The sequence below is a fragment of the Brachyhypopomus gauderio genome, chromosome 3 (genome assembly GCF_052324685.1).
Source record: "Brachyhypopomus gauderio isolate BG-103 chromosome 3, BGAUD_0.2, whole genome shotgun sequence".
NCBI classification, from domain to species: Eukaryota; Metazoa; Chordata; class Actinopteri; order Gymnotiformes; family Hypopomidae; genus Brachyhypopomus; species Brachyhypopomus gauderio.
Genome location: NC_135213.1, coordinates 19,288,912 through 19,305,774, shown reverse-complemented (window position 1 = coordinate 19,305,774; position 16,863 = coordinate 19,288,912). Strand labels below are relative to the sequence as shown.

Sequence of the window (16,863 nt, the reverse complement as noted above, 5' to 3'; positions counted from 1 at the left end):
GACATAAATCGTTGCAGAAAATAAAATCAGGAACCAGATGATTTTCACCAGACCAAACTTGTTTTACATGTAATGTGTTGGGTTTGTTGAGTTACAGTGTGTACACATTGCAAATGTATCATTCATCATATAGTAACCAATTTAGGCATCTGCAGATTATCTTTATGATTTATCTTTATTCATTTAATTAATACTTCCAACCCAATAGTGTCAGTACTTTACGATCATAGTTTAATATTATAATGATCAGAGTAAAATGTAAGTTCATTTGCACCAGACACAAGTAAAACTCCCTATAAGCAACTCTATAGTCATTCTAGGGGACATTCAACTATTTCTTAGATGGGAATAACAAAATTCACTGGCACCGAAGCCAACTAATCTCTAATTCATCCGATACGTTATCTAATTAAATCTGTGCCTACACTGTAAAATTTACTTTCTCAGCTGTTACCAATATTTTCAGTTTTTCACATTTTGCAGTTTGTCAGTCATATGATTAGTGTGATCAATCATTATTAATATCAATAGCTTTTCTGTCAAAACTAGGGACATATGAGCAACTGACAACAGGGAGCTTGAAAAGTAAAGTGAAAATAGCATTAATCTGTTATTAAAACATTACCCAGTAACATCTTCACCAGTTCTCATTGCTCCAAATAATACTCAAGATACTGAAGATCCCTCAACAATATTTTTTGGGTAACTTATATGGTTGTCCTCCAATTTCATTGATGTAAAATCCAGTTAGAAATATAAGGGCAGTCTTGCAGTACAGGATTACTGTAATAGAAAAGAGAAAATTGTTCAGTTGTAAGAAGCAACCGTGCAGTTCATGGTAACAGAATTCAAACCATAATAAACCATGGAGGAAGCACTACCTACTTCCAGTGAACGCAATCCAGGCTCCAGTCATTTCAATGGTGTGGGGTCAAATCCCACTACTGCCACACTTTTTTTATACAAAGCATTTTGATCCTTGCAATATATTTAACTATACAATATATAGTTAGTAGTGATAAACTATCTTTCACTTGTGACATATAAATTGTTGCAAGAAAATAAAGTCAGGAACAGTTCCATAGCCAGACGATTTTCACCAGACCAAATTTGTTTTCCATTTAATTTGTTGGTTTGTTGATTTACAGTGGATACACATTGCAAATTCATCATATTGTCCAGTATTCAGACATAGTAACCAATTTAGGTTCTATGCAGATAGCTGTAATACAACATATCTGGTGTAAGTATTACAATATTTAACATAAATGGTTTGTGATACCTTTTTGATCTACAGGCTATTTACATTATTCTAGCTCTGTTACCATGATGTAAAATACAGATTTTTTTCTGCAGGCACAATTTATAGACACCAAAAGGTCAAACATTATTGGATTCTGTATTTTTGCCTCAGCTCTTAGCCTCACTCAAGTGCCACAGTACTCCTCTAGCTGTATCATGTTACTCTACTTTCCCACTGCATTTACCAACATAGAACCATCTCTTTAAAAAAAACGTCTAATTCTCATATTTTCTCTAAATATTATCCGTTGCTAAGGAAACAAGAGACGAATTCATATATGGCTCAAGCTCAGTAAGTGGATGGATAAAATCGAAGGCAGCACAGGAGATAAGCTATAAATAACTCACTGTGGATTGTGAGGAGGCTTCTAACATTGGCATCTTTGCTTGAAAAGATTTTAAACACATTCTTACTTAATCAAGGACCAGTACTTCCTCTGTGGTTTTATCCTTATGTCCAAAAGAATTGCAATTTAAGGACATTTTTTCTCATTAACATTTAGGACAATGATCGAAAAACAAGATTGTTTAACAGATATTCTGCAACAGAAAACAAATTCTGTATATAAACATATGGAATATTGGGAACATTAGGGTGGAATGTTAACCAGTGAGTTATTCATTTAATCATTACTTCCAACCCAATAGTGTCAGTACTTTACAATCAGAGTTTAATATTAGAATGATCAGAGTAAAATGTCATTTAATTTGCACCAGACTCAAGTGAAACTCCCTATAAGCAACTGTCTGTCATTTTTAGGGACATTCAGATATTTCTTAGATGGGAATAACAAAATTCACTGGCACCGAAGCCAACTAATCTCTAATTCATCCGATACGTTATCTAATTAAATCTGCGCCTACATTGTAAAATTTACTTTCTCTGCTATGGTTACCAATATTTGCAGTTTTTCACATTTTGTAGTTTGTCAGTTATATGATTAGTGTGATCAATCATTATTAACATCAAGGGCTTTTCTGTCAAAACTAGGGACATATGAGCAACTGACAACAGGGAGCTTGAAAATTAAAGTGAAAATAGCATTAATCTGTTATTTATAGCATTAATCTGTTAGTTATTAAAACAGTACCCAGTATCTTCACAAGTTCCCATTGCTCCATATAATACTTAAGATAATATCTCCTTTAAATATTTCAAACTGACAAACTTTTAAGACACACTATCTGTCAAAATGTTCAAGGACATCAAGAATTTTGCACCGTAATGTGTCTTACAACAAAAACATCAGATATGTAGTTATCACCCAGGTAGACAAACTTTCCCAGCAAAGAGCAGTCCCACAATTGTAAAAAATATTGATAAAACAAACAGTACATATGAAGATCCCACAACAGTATTGTTGGGTAACTTATAAGGTTGTCCTCCAATTTCATTGATGTAAAATCCAGTTGGAAATATTAGGGCAGCCATGCAGTACAGGATCACTGTAATAGAAAAGAGAAAATTGTTCAGTTGTAAGAAGTAATCTTACATGTCTAATCTAATCTAATCTAATCTTTCATGGTAACAGAATTCAAACCATAATGGAAGCACTACCTACTTCCAGTGAACGCGATCCAGCGAGCATATTTCGTTGTGTCCTGATGCCAGTGTGATAGCACCAGCAGGGCACATGTGATGGTCAGGGAGATGATGCCCATGATTATAAAGAAGAACGTGGTGACCCACACAAGGGGAAGTCTTGTTGGCGTACATATTCTATCCCGCCCGTGAATGGTCTGACACTGCCAAACCAGCCCCATGGATAGTGCACCTGCATTAAAAAAAACATCAGCACATTCACACAGGAATTCAAGATTGCTCTCTGTTGCTTTATATAAATGACCTAAAGCAGTCTGTTGTGGCGTGTGCATTAGCCATTACTCATGTTTCATCTCTTGATTCATTTCTAATATTGTCTCAACTATTATACACATTATTCCCAAGCTAGGGGGGAAAGAATTTCCATTTCCTGCAAGTAATTTATAGCTATCTGGCTTTTGTGGGACTCGTACTCCCCTGAACTGCACAGGAGTGTCAACACTGCATGAAACCATCCCCCGGACAGGCTGAGGTCACATGGCTGGAGTCTAATAAGCCCTTATTTGAAGTCAAACTTCCTGCTCCAGCTCCCTCGAGGATCAACAAAGACCTTTATGCCTGGGAGTTGGTATGGGAACAGACCCAAGGAACAAGGGTCTACAGCAGCAGGCCAATTACAGGAACTTGAAGATTTATTAAATACCGAGGACTAAAGTTGAGTAGTAAAACTATAGTGAAATGTACTAGCATAGTCACATTATGAATCGCAGAAACAAAATCTTTGACAGGCTTGAGTGTTTACCTTAAATGCATTAAATGAAAACCAATAAGGAAGTACATAATGAATATGCCAAGTTCATATTTATGGAAACCCCTGGTCATTTAGTAGGGTAACAGTCCTCCAAAGACAGTTCCTTGGACTGTTTCAGTCGCAATAACATAAAAGTAAATTAGAAACGCACAATTATGACAAATGGTCTTACAACAAATTATATTATATTCAGTTTTTTAATGCATGGTTTCAACCTCATGTAAAACCTCTAATCTTCAGTATTATTTTTTTTTGTAACCAATTTCCACAATGGTTTTATAGTTTTAACTTGCTGTATGTACTTATAGTGTATAGTGTATTTAAAGACACTGCTGCATTTTTCAAATTTTTCAGGTGTAGCAGGGAAGGACAAAAGAGTTGAAACGGCCATGAAATTCAGAGATCTGGCGGCAGGTCAGGAACACCTCAATCTCCCCAGACACCAGCTTGGTACCATGTCACCAACCAAACAGAAACACCAGATACTTGGTGCCAATATGGCAGGACATTGATGTCCTGTAGTCAGTGCATGAAGCATTACGTTCCTCTACCAGCAATGAAAGCTGTGCTCCAGCTGAAGAAATGTTAATCAATGTGACATTCAGGTCATACGAGAGCTAAAGACCAAAATAATGTCAGACCTTGATGAAAAATATAAAGACCAGCTCCACATGATGACCTGGTTGACATGGCTACCTTAACTCATCCATGATTCAAGGCTTAGTACATCAAGACAGACATGGTAGAAGACATTAAAACAAGGGCATGGCCTGAAATGATGAATGATAACCAAGGCCAAGCCCAGAGCTTTAGCTACACCTGAAGGATCAGGTGCTGAAGTATGAGCCGCAGATCAATCACTTCTACCACTGGCTATGAAGAGCATTTCTTGAAAAAGGCTGAAAGGCCCGAAGTGGCAAGAGACCTGGACTGCTGCCTTATGACTCCTGATGCAGGCAGTCTGAACTCCTGGAGTGCTGGAGTCTAGAAGAGGGCAACTTCCCAATCGTAAGTGAACTTGCCAAGGAATACTCCACCATCCCAACTGTCCATGTTTACAAAACGCTTCTCGTTACACACATTTTGTAACATTTCATTTACTAAGTTCAAGACTTTATATGGTGATTATGAATTGCAACTTACTGACGTTAGGTTAGTTTACTAATAGTTTGGTGTAATAATTTATTTGTGTGTTACTGCTGCAAATAAGTATTTGAACACCTGTGAAAATCAATATTTGGTAGAGTAGCCTTTGTTTGCAATTACAGAGGTCAAACATTTCCTGTAGTTTTTCACCAGGTTTGCACACACTGCAGCAGGAATTTTGGCCCATTCCATTGGCTGATTCTTTGGATAGCTCTTTGGTCTTAGCCATGTTGGAGTAGTTATAGTAGTTGGAGTCTTACTGATTGTGTGGGGTAGACAGGTGTCTTTATGCAGCTAATGACCTCAAACGGGTGCTTCTAATTTAGAATAATAAGTGGAGTGGAGGTGGATTTTTTTTTTTTTTAGATTAGACTAGTGGGATTAAGCAGTTCAGATAATGGATGGATGGATGGATGGATGTCTCTGACAGTGGACATGCACCTAAGATGAAAATGTAAGACTCCTTCATGATTTGTAAGTGGGAGAGCTTGCAAAGATGCAGGGTGTTCAAATACTTATTTTCCTCACTGTATAACACCCAGCCCTAACAAGGGCTGGAGCCAAAGGTCCCCTGAATGAAATGGCTGGTGTAGATGGTCAAAATATAATTATATAATTAAGTTTAATAATATAATTACTCACAGGCACAATATAATTGTATACATTGGCTAGGTCTCTAGAGACAGAACCTTGTGATTAAACAATACTTTGAACACCTTTCTATTGTAATCTCTTTCCAATCTTTGTTCTACTAGAAATCAGGAAAGAATTGGATTGATTGAGGAACTAACTGATTAATGAGGAAAAGACTAAATGGAAAAAACATCCTTCTAAATGTTGTGGTGTATCAAGATTTATATAAAATAGAATAGAATAGAATAGAATGCCTTTATTGTCACTATACAGGTGTATAATGAGATTGAAAGTCACTCCTTTTTCAGTGCAAACATACATGGAATAGGAGGTGGAATTTATCAAGAATCTAGTGTTAGAGTTTAATTAAATATAGACTGTTTCACTGGGAAGGTGTAATTTACTGGCTCTGGCCAGAATATAGGACTTCACTAGTAAAGGAATGTAATCTATAATATATAAACATCCGTGATGTCTGTCTTATGCCTCTAATCACAAATGTTTAGGAGTAACTGTAATATAAAACATGTAAAGTAACTTACATTTGTCATAACTGAGGCAGCAACTTTCTATGGGTTAACAATAGACTTGAAATATACAGATGAGTAAATAGGGTCTTAATTGGTGAATTAGCTTAATTTTACACTGAAAAATGAGAAAATCCAACCTTTCGATGAAGTACATTTATTTTGTTTTTAAAAAACAAGAAATAGGCCTACTTAACATCTCTTCTATATGCAAGTGAAAAGGTCTTCTGCTGTAGTATCTTCTAAGGTTAAAATGAGAAGAATTTGAAACCATCCAGGGTCATAGGTAATCTTTTGTGCACTCTCCCCACAGGTTATGGCATTTAGATCAGGAGACTGACACCGCCAGGGCAGAAGTTTGATTTTTGTTCAAAATATCATTTGTGATTTGGACACATGTTTTAGATCACCGTCCTGCTGGAAGAGGCGATGAGCCATTTTTAGTTTCTTGGCAGACAGATTTGATTTAAAACGTTCTGGTATTTCATGGAATCCATCAGGCCATGTACCCTAACGAGGTTCCCATGGGCCTTTTTTACAAAGTCAGACCCCCATCCTCACAGACCCTCTACCATATCCAGCAGTGGGCATTGTTTTTTTTTCCAGTAATCTTTCTTGTTATGCCAAATTCACCTTGAGTGTTAGTTGCCAAAAAAGGTCAAATTTCATTTTATCTCTCCACAGAACATGGTTCAGTAGTGATGGCATCTGATTGTAGTTTTGGAGACTTGGTGAGCCAGATGCTATTTCTATATATAAACAACACAGTAAAACATGAAGTCATGAATGACTGTTTGAAGATTCCTAGACACCATCAACTTAAAATACAAGTAAAATACAAATGGAATGAATTTTAGGGGTGTCAATAATTGAGGCACATGTGTTTTTGTTTAAAAATTAGGTACTTCTTGGTGTTTTTTCTTCTGAATAAATGTACTTTACTGAAAGGCTGTAGGCCTATATTTCTAATTTTCAGTGTCAGCCAATTCACGAAAAGGTGAATTACTCAATTTCACCAATACCACTAATTGTGGAGGGGAATATATTTAAACACTGAGGAAAATGTCAAAGAGATGAAGTGTGAACTGAATGTTTAATTCAGTTCTTAATAATCTGATCATAGTAATGTCTCTCACAGCGCACGTCTCAATGTGATATGTTTAGATAGTAGGATAAAGGATTAAACGTAGCCTAAACCTTTGAAATATGTGTTTCCGATGTCCTGCTTGGACCTCTGATGGTTTTTGTTTTAGGAATTAGCTGGTAAAGCACACACTGGATTCCATATATACAAAGTCCAAGTTTATTCACATTTATACTAAATAAATCACAAAATTGAAAAGAAAGTGAAGTTTTGGCTACGCAGTATGTTTTAAACCAAAGGCTTGGATGTATGTGGAGAGGACCAGAGGACCAGAGTGTGTGCCCCCCCCCCCCCCCCCCCCCCCTAAATTTCTGCTCACACTACTCACATTAATGCAATATGTGTCAAGTTGAAATGAAACCTGCGCTATTGTTTTAAGCCATGATTCGGTTATGTTTGCCTGATCCGATGACACACTAATTAGCACATAGCATAAATTATCCTGTACAGTTTGAGGCTACTGCAAAAGATGCAGATGCTTGTAGAGTGTGTGAAATAAGTTAGGCCTAAGTTTGACAGATGTAGTAGCAGAGACTCGTTAAATCGGTGCAGGAATGGGACATGGGATAAATGGAGATAAACTAGCGATACCTCACTGACAGATTCTTACCTTCCACTTCTTCTCCAGTATTAATCCAGTCTTGACTTGCGACACTGGCAATTGCGAAGATATCTGCGGCAAGGAACAGGCATCCGGAAATAATGGTGAGCTTATCCATTTTCCATCACTGATACAAGGCAGTGGGTAGAAGTCGGATGCAACTTTCTCTCCTTTTCAGGAGACCCATCAGCACGGAGAAGCAATCAAACGACCTTAGTCAAGAATATAACACAAGGATATGTGAAAATGAACTCAGGCAGATACGATACCAAACAGCTGTAGTGTCGTTAAGAACTCGGCGCTACTGTTTCATTGTGCTGAAACTCTCTGGTTATCCTAAGTCAAATAACCCATCGCGAGCATTAGCAGTAGTGCCTTTCTTCACAAATTACCTGAATTAAGGGATGAAGGTTCTTGTCGTCTTGAATTTAAATTGCCCCAAGAAATTCATAACTATTTCGCAAATTCTTAACCAGAATGTTGCATTGTTCCTTTGGTGATCAAAGTAAACATTTACAAAAAAGCGCACTCCACTAACCTCCCCAAAACAGTACATGCACGTTACTCTTTCCTCGCGAGACTGTACTCGCTGGCGGGACTAAAAGTAAAACAACGGGAATGTGTGTGTGTGAGTGTTTGGTGGTGGGGGGTGGGCAAAGGCATCAACGTCATTATGACCTGTGAGAGAAACGAGAGAACAGACGGTATGTTCTCCTTACGTTTCTCAACTTCAGACTAATCTACCTCATAATATTCAATGAATTAGTGCATTTCTAATTATTATACAGTCATACTAAAGTAGCATAAGAAAGCAATGTTACCCTCTAGTTTGAGGGAACTGACCTAGGTGAACAGCAAACAGATACATTTTGCCAAAGCATCCATTATGTCCGCAAGTTCAGTGCTGGATGCTATCCTAAGTGAAATAAGATATTTCACAAGCAGAATACGATATTTCACTTTCAGCATCGTTATCAAGTTTTCTGCACGATGGCCATATTTAATGGATAAAGATTTAGTTTGTCGGAAGAAGCTACTTGGCCCATGGGCTCTTATGTTGTGCAGCCTCACTTTCAAAGGAACGTCAAGTCTATTACCTCTCAGTTGTCCAGAAGTTACATTAATTGGGTTACTGCCTTGTTTGAAGTTGCACAAACACAGTCACTGTCTTCACATTCTTTGAGGAATACAATTTATTTATTTATTACATGTGCTATACATTTCAAACAGACAGGTATGAAGCATCTCCTATTTCAGGTTCCTCCAACTTCTTTCCAGTATCAACTGTCGATGATATTACGTTGGACATAATGGGTGTCAGATTTGAATTTGACCATTTCCTCCCATTTCTTTTTTTGAATGAAAAGTTAGGCCTTTGTTTGCCATAAAACATTCTGAAGAACACTTGAGGTCAATCAGATTTCATCTACGAAAGGTGTGTTAACCAGATTTCCACTGGAAGCCATTGACTTCTTGCCAGACATGAACTTTTTCGCTGCCTGAGAAAAATAAAACAAATGTATTGATACATAATAAACAAAGAATTCAACATGAAACAGATCATAGACCAAATCAGGCAAAACAAGGAAGGCTGATATGACTGCCATTATAATACATTAATTTTTGTGCTGTATCTTACATTAACCACATCATTTGAAGACACAGCGTCAATGTTTAGGGTGATGTCCTCTGGAGAACGGTACGTCCCCTCTGCCAGTGCTTGCGTCCCAATGGCTTCGAACAAGCCTTCAGAGTTCTCAATAGACATCAGATACTCAGCCTTCATCTGCGTTCTGAACATGCAAGAAAAAATATCAGGATTAAGAATACATGCAGTGCTTTTGTTTAGCACATTCACATGAGCAAAATGGCACCTTTTAAACATCTATTTATTGATTTTTTTGGTTATCAAAATACAGAAGAAAAACCTCGGAAAAAGACAACATAAAACATAATGCAGACAAATTTGCCACACTAACTTAACGCTTTGCATATATGTACAAATGTTCCTCACACAAAAAACATACAAAAAATAGAATATTCAATGCATCATATAATACAAAGATGGCATGCATGGTCATCTTCAATATTATATGTTGCACCTTAGTCAATTGTAGTGGCAAGACGTTATTTATAGCTTAGCTTCTACATAATCAATGAATCAGCTCATTGCAAAGCGCTGGGCTAATCACAACACTGTGTAGGCACTTACTTGGCCCTGTTGAGGTCAGCTACAGCAAGGTTCCCTTGTGCAATGGCGCTGACCTGGCTAACAGCAGCCTTGATCACCTGTAGAACAGAAACGGCAGACAAACACAGATTTCTTAGGGGCTCCAAGTACCACTCTGACAAGCATAGTATTGAATAAGGTTGTCAAAAGATCATTAGACAATGGTATAAAGGATTTGTAACAATTATGTGAAAATAAAGGTGTTGTATCAATGTGACTCACGTCTCTAGCTGAATCAGCCTGGGAGATGGTGTACACTCCAAACAGACCACTGTCAGAATAGCTGGCATTGAAGGCCGTGACCTGTAAAGGAGCAACACCAAGTCCCCTTTAACACAAAAACCTAAGATGTAAATCAAGACATTTTTTAGAAACATGACATGTTTTTAGTGAATTTTAACAACTTTAAAGCAGTAACCTTTACAAGTACATAAGAGGAAGTAAGAGTGGTTTTCTCCTGACATGCACCAGGTTACTTCTGCACAACGTCAGGAGGATATCCTACATCCTAAGTCCTCCAGCAGGTGTTATTCACTTCAAGGTCGCCTTCTTTCATCTCCTGTTCTGCTGGCTTCTCCTTGTGAAGAAGCAAAAAACCTCTGACCGCATGCTGCAGATGCCACCTACATCAAAGGGCTGAGCGGTCGCCTTGGAGATGGCCTGGCTCAGTTTGCTGGTGGTGTTGGAGCCTCTCTTGACGTGTGGTCCCGCGCCCAGCACATGCTGCAGCACACCGAAGGCCGTGGCCTCAGCTGTGCCCGCCCCCGCACCCTCTGCCACCACGGCGACGTGTGCCAGGCTGTCTCCGGACTGGGCACGCAGCTCACCTGTACCAATACGCAGGGTTATTACATTACCCAGATAGAGGATGATTCAAATAAATTTGCGTACACTGCTCGACAAATGTAATGATAGAAACATTGTGAATGTTGAAACCCTGATGCAATTCTAGATCTACTAATTATAAAAACCTAAAAATGTTTTGTTAAAAATAGTGAGTCACCTAATTTATATTTAAAAGCAGTGTCATTTAACCCTCTTCTTTTGTGCAGGGGTTTAGCTTCAGTACAAATGTAGCAGGCCCTCCTGCTCCACCACTAAATCAGAAATTAGTTTCTATACATTACGAGTGCTTATTCTCCATGTCCCATCAGCAGTGCACTCTCCCTACACTCACTACTCACCACATCAGTGAAGTCACCTAAAAGCAATTTGTGGCTGGATGCTCATTTCAAACATGAGCATTTCTAACTTCCGCCTGTTTATTTCTGTCTTTAACCTGGGTCACGAGTTATAACAGATGTACATGTTTTTTGCGCCATAGAGCATAGTTCCTATGCAATCCATACAAATATCATACCATATCATACCTGCTCTTAGGCCGGAGAGAGTTGGAAGAGGGTGTGGATTAAGTATGAACAAAGCAGCTACTTTTGTAACCGATTAGTGTATCATCAGTTGTCCTTACTGACTGATCTGAGTATCTATAGTGAATAGTTTAGTATAGAGTGCACTCCTTTACTCAGTATAAATCCAGAAACACTTCTTCCTTACGACAGTGGTTAAAAGTCTGAAAAGGCATGAATGGGTTACTCCCACTTTGACTGTCTAAAAATATGGCCTTTCATTTTTTTCTGCATTGGTCCTATGCATAGCCCCTTTGAAAATGATCAAGTACAATCAAACAGCTAACAAATGTGTACAAACAGCTCACTGGCTTCATCTGTGCCCCATAGGGAATTATGACCTTGCCTATTAAGGTCTAATATACAGCTTTATGGCATAACCAGTGGCATTACCAGGAACTGGAGACAACGGGAGACATGGCTTTTAAATATTCATGCAGTTGTGTCATACCACTCAGAATAATTTTTGCACTAGTACCATTTTATGCAACCCTCCACGCATAAACATTGTAGACTTTGTTTCCATAATCCAATATTGTTTCTTTGCTATACAGTATAATATATGAATGCTGCAAAACAACAGAAGAAGTAACACTGCCTCCAATGGCTCCTGAGATGTATTAAACTCGTGGTTTGGAGTTGAAGGGTTTTTGTCTCAGACACATAAAATTGTTGCAACCATTGAGTGAACAGATCCCTTCAGAACTCTTGCTAAACATAGTGCATTATTGCATGTATGTTATTAACAAAGTCCTTTAGCTTTCCCCATGACAATAAAGACTATATGCAAATGATCAGCGCAGCAAGCCTTAAAAAAGGAATTCAAAGCAAGAAGACTCGATAGCTGATGGTTTTGTATATACCAGTACACGGAGACAATTGACTTACCTCCACGGTACAGGGCTTTTGACCCAGCAGTGCCAGTTCCACTGCGGATGTTGAGGAACTGCTCTCCTACTTGCTTGAGAATAGCATGGTCCACACCTGTTCAACAGCACCAGATAATCAGTCTTTTAGGAACACATGTTGAAAGCTTTCCAATAAATACAACACCACGTGACTGGCAAAGAGACCGATCAGGAGTGCATGTCACACATGTGCAGCAGCCTTTTAGAGTTATGCAAATATATTTATGCTTAATTAGACTAACATACATAGATAGATACAAAGAGTGACATACCAAGCCCAACAAGTGCCATTCTTCCACTTGTAAAATTATTCTGAATAAAGGTGTGCATCTGTTGGGAGGTGAAAACAGACAGTGAGGCACTGCCAAATTTCAGTATATACATTTCTTACAGATTTGGAACATACCTTGTCTGGGGTGATTTTGCCAACCTTGTAATCTGGACAGTATAGGGAGTTGGAAAGGGCATTCTTGTAAGCAGCAGCATGCAAATTCTCGATGACACCTTTGGAGTGAAATTAGGGTTTAGTGTACAAGCTGCACTTTTTAAATAATGATATGAACAACAAAAAAACATTTTTAAAGAATCTAATCAAAAAGAAGTGTGTTACGCTAATGGAAACACACCGGTCTGGGTGTTCTGTTGAGCGATGGCAATGTCTGCCTTCAGCCTGGGTGTAAGATCAGTCACCTCCCATGGGCGAAACTCTGGGGCAGTGGTCACGTTGATCAGATACTCCATTACTGTATCACTACAGTCACAAACATACAATGAAGTTTCAATGACAAAAAGCTAGCGTGACATAGAAAAGACCAAAATGAAAAAAAAAAATAATAATAATAATAAAAAAATTCACACATTCTACTTACATGTGATCTCTCAAACAATCCACAGTGTAGACCATGGTTTCCCGGGTTGTAGACACACTGGGAGGGGGAGGGGGGGGGAGCAAAAGAGAACATATCCTTATCTGCTCAAACAATATGAGATCTACCGATACTAACCACACATAAGTACGAAACAGCTTAGTGTACAGATTGAAACAACAAACACACTAACCTCAAACTTCCTCCCACTGCCTCAATCCCACGGCAAATCCTAAAAGCAGAGGCTCCTTTGGTAGTCTGAAATTAGCAGCATGTGAACAAGTTCACGTTAAGGGAGTCATTACATTCAAGTTCACAGAAAGGCCGCTTGGTCATCACTTCAACATACCAGGCCACTTGCCAGTCGGAGCATGTGTGTGACACCCAGGCTGTCAAAGGTTTCATAGCGGCTGCCGGCTCTTACAAGCACACCAATACGAGAGGCAGGGGAATAATTTTCCAAGGAAGCGATCACCAAACCACTCGGGAGTTTGGTCACCTGAAATGGTGAAAAGCAACCATCAGAGGAGGGACAACATGAGAAAGTGTAGGTTTTCCAGGCTTGGTAAACCACAAAAGTGCAGTAGGTCCCATAGCTCTGTCTCTCTGGAGAGATAAAAAACAAACAAACAAAAAACCCCAAAAAACTGACCTGCACCTCCTGCAGTGGGAACTTCACTGGCTCTGCGACCTCCACCTTACGGGCTGCCTGGGCTACATAAAGCCGCTTCTGGAAATCAGAAACAAGAAACAAGCAACATTGTGTCATGGTTATAGAACTGAACTGGAAAATAAAGGATTAAAAGAAAAAGACAACATAAAGAGTGGACGGTAAGTTTGGCATGAGCTACACATAGCAAAATGTCACTGGTCTCTACATCCATAAATGTCTTTTTTAAAACAAGAAAAAACAGCACACATTTGTGTTTGAAATTTGTGAAAGATGATGAAAGCCTAGATGTGTCGAGGCCTAAACCGTAAGAATGTCAGCAGCGAAGAAGCTTCAGAAATGTATAGGAAAAAAATGCCTGAATTTTACGATTTAAAATCCTCCAGACTTTAGAAAAAGAAAATAGAAAGGTGAAGGGCCAAGACTTTGATTTGATTTACAGTGCAATTGCTTCATCCATAGGAAACATTTTGCTTACATCAGACTCAATCTTACCCCAGTGCTTGGTCATCACAGTATTCAGTGTACATTAAGATATGAAAACCATTTAAATTCTGACGTTTAACATATGTTTCGGCCTTTCATTGTCCACACAAACGGTGTAGGTACACACAAATAGGACATGTTGGATTTGCTGATCCAGTACAAGGACAGGACTGCAGTGCGTTGGTACAAAGCCCGTGTGGTATGTTGAGGTTAGTTAGGGTTGGTATCTGGAGTTAACCCGTGTAGTTCAGCTATCTCACCTAGCTGGGGAGGGTCGGGCAGTACGCAGGACTCAACTTATTTGGCCATAGTTAACTGAAGAGTACAGTCAATCTTCCTGTGGACCAATGAACAGGAAGGCAACGAAGGATACAGAAATACATCCCTGAGACGAACTGTAATATGTAAATGTAATATGTCCAACTAGCGGCCCTAGATAAATAAACTGGTGACTAAAGCAGCAAATGTCAGTCAGGTAGTCGGCTAGCTTGGTTAGCTAGCCTAGCCTAGCCAAACAGAAGCTGCAACGGGGTTTTTCCCTCATATACTAGTCACATTGCCACGAACACAATCCAGGCGTTTTAAGAATTGAATTTCAGTAAAAAAAATATATCAAGTCGATCCTCACCGACAAGTGACTTATTCCTCGAATCCCCTTCATGTTCCCTCTCTCCTTCAAACAGACCCAGAACACAATATGGCCGACCTAGAGGTCCTACCCACAATCCCTCGCGCCGCTCGCTTTTGACCCACTGAATAGGAGCACGGTCAAAAAGAAAACAACTATGAAGAAATTGTTTGAATTAGGAATGAGTCGTTTCAACTATAACATCAGAACGAATGATACAACTCTATGAAAAATTAACATATTAAATGTGAAATAACATGTTTGCCTAACCCTAAAACGATATTTTCGTCACGAACGCATTGCTTCCGGGTCTCGGAGTTCGTCAATGCGCAGTAGCGTTTTACTCTAACACGTGTTGCAGAAGGCGGCAGTGCTGTACGTTTCCCTTACGCTCATCACTTGGACTGAAACTTACTTTTTAGTGTTTAGTAACTTTCCATTTATATTCGGAGTTATTTGTCCTCCGTGAAGCGCTCGCCGAGAGGACTCGATCACGAAACACCATGGTGAGTAATAAAACTGAAGTTGTATTAGACTCCGTACACGAAAGAATGTGAAGTAGCTAACCGAGCTCTCTTACGTAAAAAGAACGTCTAGCGACATGAACAGGCCTGCGAGTAACTTCAGATAACTCGCCAAAATTATACAGATCCATTTTCGTGTAAATAACTGCACTTGGAGTCACATGGAGGTGCATGTATACCACATGAAATGCAGCTACTTGCACGGTGCTGGGGTTTCTTTAAACTACACGAACTCACAATACTAGCCTCCAGTTTTGTAAGGTAATCAAATAGCTAATGTATCTAGCTATAGAAGTGAAAGCGGGCTTTAGTTAACAACTTGAACATTAATTTGGCTGTGATTCCCATCCCTGATTTTGTTTTGTTCCTCAGACTGACGCTGACGTGAATCCCAAGGCCTACCCTCTGGCTGATGCCACTCTGACCAAAACTATTCTGGACCTGGTGCAGCAGGCATCGAACTACAAGCAGCTGCGGAAAGGAGCAAACGAGGGTAAAATATTTTCTCCAGCAGTCGATAGACGTGCCGTTGACTAAGTTGATTCAGAATTATAAGTGAGGTGGCTGTTTGTGATAATGGCCTTTTCCTTGTATTTCCAGCCACAAAAACACTGAACCGTGGGATCTCTGAGTTCATTGTCATGGCTGCTGATGCAGAACCACTGGAGATAATCCTGCATCTTCCACTGCTGTGTGAGGACAAGAATGTACCTTATGTCTTTGTGAGGTCTAAGCAAGCGCTTGGACGTGCTTGCGGGGTGTCGAGACCGGTCATTGCCACGTCAGTCACCATTAAGGAAGGATCCCAACTCAAACCTCAGATTCAGTCTGTGCAAATGGCTATTGAGAGACTCTTGGTTTGAGTGCATAATTTTATTACTTGATTCTTTTTTAAATGTTTCTGTATCCTATGTCCTGTTTAATTTTTTTTTAACCTGAATGGGTTTAGAGTATTATTGTTTTGTAACTGCCAAAATAAATTTGGTTATTTGCAAACAGTTTCCTTGACTAAATTATTACAAAGAATGGCAATGTTTAAATGCCAGTTACAGTACCCTGAAACGCAGGACTTAATTTGTAAATCAAACGTTGCCGGAACACAAGCGTAAATTGTTACACTGGCGGTATAATATTTTGCCGGATCGAGGCAGACAATTCCCGGAACGCATGCTTCAAAATGAAGAGTTCCCGGATCCTGTTCCGGCAGGATCCGGCTCAAATTAAGCCCTGCTGAAACGGTATATGCATGCAGATGTCCCACTAAAGTGGCATTCAGATTTACATCTAATGTACATATAATTGTCATGATTCCACGCTGAAAGTAAATAAATGACAGCATTTTGTCAGAGGTGTTTATCACAAGGGCAGTGGCGGAGCCAAAGGGGGGGGCAGGGGTCAACAGAGCCCTTGCCACCCCACTGGAAATAGTCATTTTAAG

General features: G+C 39.2%; 3 protein-coding genes across 3 annotated transcripts; 1 reads left to right on the top strand and 2 right to left on the bottom strand.

The window, feature by feature from the left end:
• Positions 1–240: 240 nt before the first annotated feature.
• On the bottom strand, positions 241–8,326 carry LOC143510563 (uncharacterized protein C16orf52 homolog A-like). The gene is made up of 4 exons (XM_077000057.1): positions 8,100–8,326; positions 7,717–7,919; positions 2,865–3,077; positions 241–2,748 (listed from the first exon to the last, which is right to left on the bottom strand). The coding sequence occupies exons 2-4, from the start codon at positions 7,823–7,825 to the stop codon at positions 2,564–2,566; spliced, it is 507 nt and encodes a 168-aa protein (XP_076856172.1). The 5' UTR covers positions 7,826–7,919; positions 8,100–8,326; the 3' UTR covers positions 241–2,563.
• A 559-nt stretch (positions 8,327–8,885) lies between these two features.
• uqcrc2b (ubiquinol-cytochrome c reductase core protein 2b) lies at positions 8,886–15,055 on the bottom strand. Its single transcript, XM_077000056.1, has 14 exons — positions 14,902–15,055; positions 13,770–13,847; positions 13,467–13,616; positions 13,311–13,375; positions 13,121–13,177; positions 12,878–13,002; positions 12,658–12,755; positions 12,524–12,581; positions 12,232–12,327; positions 10,565–10,764; positions 10,160–10,240; positions 9,920–9,996; positions 9,347–9,500; positions 8,886–9,206 (listed from the first exon to the last, which is right to left on the bottom strand). Exons 1-14 carry the CDS (start codon positions 14,932–14,934, stop codon positions 9,123–9,125), a joined length of 1,356 nt encoding a protein of 451 aa, XP_076856171.1. The 5' UTR covers positions 14,935–15,055; the 3' UTR covers positions 8,886–9,122.
• A 1-nt stretch (position 15,056) lies between these two features.
• Positions 15,057–16,421, top strand: snu13b (SNU13 homolog, small nuclear ribonucleoprotein b (U4/U6.U5)). Its single transcript, XM_077000058.1, has 3 exons — positions 15,057–15,407; positions 15,798–15,918; positions 16,026–16,421. The coding sequence occupies exons 1-3, from the start codon at positions 15,405–15,407 to the stop codon at positions 16,286–16,288; spliced, it is 387 nt and encodes a 128-aa protein (XP_076856173.1). The 5' UTR covers positions 15,057–15,404; the 3' UTR covers positions 16,289–16,421.
• The last annotated feature ends 442 nt before the right edge of the window (positions 16,422–16,863 follow it).